Source organism: Panicum virgatum, chromosome 7K (assembly GCF_016808335.1).
Source record: "Panicum virgatum strain AP13 chromosome 7K, P.virgatum_v5, whole genome shotgun sequence".
NCBI lineage: Eukaryota > Viridiplantae > Streptophyta > Magnoliopsida > Poales > Poaceae > Panicum > Panicum virgatum.
In genome coordinates this window covers 50,971,692-50,975,452 of record NC_053142.1, presented here as the reverse complement: position 1 = coordinate 50,975,452, position 3,761 = coordinate 50,971,692, and the positions used below count along the sequence as shown (strand labels likewise).

General features: G+C 43.9%; 1 protein-coding gene across 1 annotated transcript; it reads left to right on the top strand.

Annotated features, from left to right (window-relative positions):
• Positions 1-208: 208 nt before the first annotated feature.
• Positions 209-3,333, top strand: LOC120642784 (N-acylphosphatidylethanolamine synthase-like). The gene is made up of 5 exons (XM_039919372.1): positions 209-508; positions 1,288-1,415; positions 2,287-2,372; positions 2,491-2,628; positions 2,769-3,333. The coding sequence occupies exons 1-5, from the start codon at positions 255-257 to the stop codon at positions 3,054-3,056; spliced, it is 894 nt and encodes a 297-aa protein (XP_039775306.1). The 5' UTR covers positions 209-254; the 3' UTR covers positions 3,057-3,333.
• Positions 3,334-3,761: the final 428 nt, after the last annotated feature.

Here is a 3,761-nt window from a genome sequence, read left to right as displayed (position 1 = left end):
TTTATAATTCAAAGAAGTAACATTTTATTTCCTAATGGGGGGGTCACAGTGATACGGTTTTTACCCGTTAAAAATAAAACAAGTTTATATCTGAAAAGGAAAGAAAAGCTGTCTGTGTAAAAACGCGAAATCAGCCAGCGGCCACAAGCTCAAGTCCATTCCGGACCCACCGAAACCTACCAGTGTCCCTACATCGTCAGAGGAACAGAGACGAAAAACCGAGCCCACGCGAACGCGGACGCGGTGGGGAAAAAATGGAGGCGTCCGCGGACGCGGGGGCGGCCGCCGCCGCCGCCGCCGCCGCGCGAACGCTGCGGTGGGCGGGCCGTGCGGGCCACTTGGGCGGCTTCCCCCGCGCTGCGGTGTTCGCCGCGGTGGGCGCGTTCGCCAAGGCCTACGCTTCGCTGCTCAACACCACCACCGTCCACAACGCCGACGCGCTGCTCCGCCTCGTCTCGGCGCGGCCCCCCGGGACGCCGCTCCTCTCCGTCAGCAACCACATGTCCACGTATGTACGCCCTATCCTCCTCACTCATCCCCCTTTCCATAACCCTTGATGCTTGTCGATTCGGACTAGGAACAGTAGCTGAGATCAGGGATGTGTTGCGTCGCTTCGTATGCTTGATCTGTCGTAGTTCCGGCGCGTGGTTGTAGATTCTGGACGAGTTTAGTCTGAAATTCGTGTCCTGTGATGATGATATTTTCGACAGCATTGGTGCCACATATCAGTGGACTAGTGGAACGTATGGAGCCGGTGTTGATTGGGATTTCAGCCTACGCAGTACGGTGGATCTCGGAGTAGTGTTTTCCCCCCTGCAGATGTAATTCTATTCAGCATTAGCATCCATGGATGTCATTGCTCCTCTATTTTCGTAGGGACATAGCCCTGAGACACCTGGGGTCTCCTACATGTAGCAGTGCTGAGGTTTCACTTTCAAATCTTAGGTTAGGTGTGGTCTAGGCAAGGGAAAGCTCGAATGTACTTTTATCTTGCTGTGATCTTTGATATAAAAAATTCGATCGCTGCGTCATTCATTATTACTACAGCACCAACATGAAAACCAATGTACATTAGTAGCATATATTTTAGGAAAACTACAATATGTTCCTTTTTTAACCATAAAATGTGCATGAAAGGACAAAAATCATATTCACATGCTACGCCATGATGTACACGTGTTACATACCACTGCTTGTGATTGTTGTCGGTTTGTTGATCGTGTAATTTGCTGTGTATAATCTCCATTTGTTGGAATTTCAGTAATGGTTTATACTTCCTTCTATCAGGGTAGATGATCCGCTTATGTGGGGATTCAAGGGTTTTCCAACTTCAGATGCAAAGCTTGGAAGGTGGGTGCTGACAGCAGAAGATATATGCTTCAGGAATATAGTCATGTCTTACGTGTTTCGACTTGGTGAGCCTTATCATTCTTATTTGTTATTTCCTTTTGCATTCTTGTATTGGTTTTACAAGCTCCAGTGACCAGTGGTACTCCTCTTGCTAAATTGTGATGTGATGTATTGTAGTTTGGGTTGCACATAGAAAATTATCACTTGTTTATGAATGCCTACTTACACTGGTTTTGTGGGTGAAAGAAGATTTTTTTGACATAGTTGCAGGTTTTGTGGGTGATTGGAATTTTTAGACATAGTGAAAATTGTGACTTCAGAAACAAGATGATTTAATGTGCTCTAGCTCGGTTAGTCAGGTAACAGCTCATATGAATATATGGGATATTTCCTTGTGAATCGTTTTAGGTGCATCCAGTGAAGCATGCAAGATGGTAAACATCCAGTACAGATCCTATCTAATCCAGCAAGCAGTTTTCTGTTAATTGTGAGATCCAAGTTCAATTCCAATTTAGCTGCCAGCAACTATTTAGAAGTTCAGTCTCTGTGATGTGATAACTTAAAGTTCATATTTAATGGCACTAAATTCACTATCACCAAGGTTAGTGAGTGTTGTGGATTCTATTAAAATGGTTACACTTTCAAGCATTATGTAACCATGACCCTTGTTTGATTTGACCTTTTGGGCACTGCATTTGCAACAATACATCAATGGTCACCTGTCTTCATCTCTTCGATCCCTTGCTTGTAGTATCTTGCATGAAGACTTGTTGATGCTTGCTAAGCTATGCACTGTGGTACTGATTTAATAAACAATGTATCAACTCTAGCGCCTCCGTTGTCTCTTGTTCAACTCCTATTTAAATTTTCAGTACTTCATGTTCTCTAACTTATCCTGTACTTCACTTTTAATGTGAGAAATGATTGTATGCACAGGGAAATGCGTACCAATCACACGAGGGGGTGGAATCTATCAAGAACACATGAATGAAGCTCTTGACGTGCTTGTTAATGGAGGCTGGGTATGGACATCTTTTGCAATTACATACCTAATTTTCTGCCATTGACAGCCGCCATATCCCTGCTCATGGACTCTGGCCTTTATTTAATTCCAAATTTTGTCATGACGTATTCAAACAGTTGCATTCATTCCCTGAAGGAAAAATTGCCCAAGTTGATCAGCCAATTAGAAGATTGAAGTGGGGAACTGCCAGTCTTATTGTCCGAGCACCAGTAACTCCAATAGTTTTACCGATTGTTCACTCTGGTTTTGAAAAGGTAATGGAACCAAGATGCCACCCTTTTAGCATATAGATGCATCTCCTACATGCGGTACATTGAGGACATCATAAAATGCTGTATAGAACGTTCTTTCTGAAATATGAATATACTCTTAGCATGCTGCCATTTACTTACAGGTCATGCCAGAGAATTTGTTCTTTGGACGGCGACCACCAGTGCCACTCTGGGGCAAGAAGATAGATATCATCGTTGGAGAGCCAATAGAGTTTGACATGGCAAGCTTGAAGCAAGAGGCAGCAATGGTACCCCACGATCCATCATCTGTAAGGAAGGGGTGGCCGACCATTTCACCAGGTGGGCTAGACGAGGCTGCACAGAGATGGCTTTACCAGAAGATGTCAGATAAGATCCAGTCTGTGATGGAGAGATTGCGGAAAAGACTTCTGAATCTGAAGCAGCACTGATCTTTTTGCTCTTCTTCTATAAGGCCATGGTAGGTTTCTGTTGCTTTTTGCACCTACCCTTGGTTAGGATTTCTTTTATACACGAATGGGCGAATGGCCGTCACACCTGCCAAAATTATGAACCAGAGCTATTGGAATAGAATTAGAGTCCAGATTGGTACATGTGTTGACTTTTATGGGCAGTAGTTTTGAATGATTTCTTCATTATTTACTATCAACAGTTCAAGTGCCAATTTTATTGCGGCATGAATAAAGCCTTCTTCTGTTCAATTGCATACATCCTCTTTTTGATGTTACCTGTCTCGTGTCAGCTGTTATAATTATAAAGTAGAGGCACCAGAGTTTACGTTATTCCATGCTGCTGTATCTCTTTGCCACTGAAAGGCAAAGGTTGCCAAAATGGGGCCAGCCCGGAGTTGTGTACACTGCACGTGGTCTGAGCAAACGGCCCATAAGAAATAGATTTGGGCCCCGACGGACCCAATTACACAATTCTTGACTTCAACGATTTTTTTTCTTTTACGAGTAATTAAAAAAACACGGCGGGGGATGGGTTTGAAACAGACCCCACCGTATTTCATTAAAAATAAGCGACCACAGCTTCTCCGATCGTTCGCTTTTGTGAGTAACCTCAAACGCACTTCCTCTCTCAAGTCTCGAGTAAAAAAAAGGCGAGAAAAATCCAATTGGCAAATTTGGCGGAAG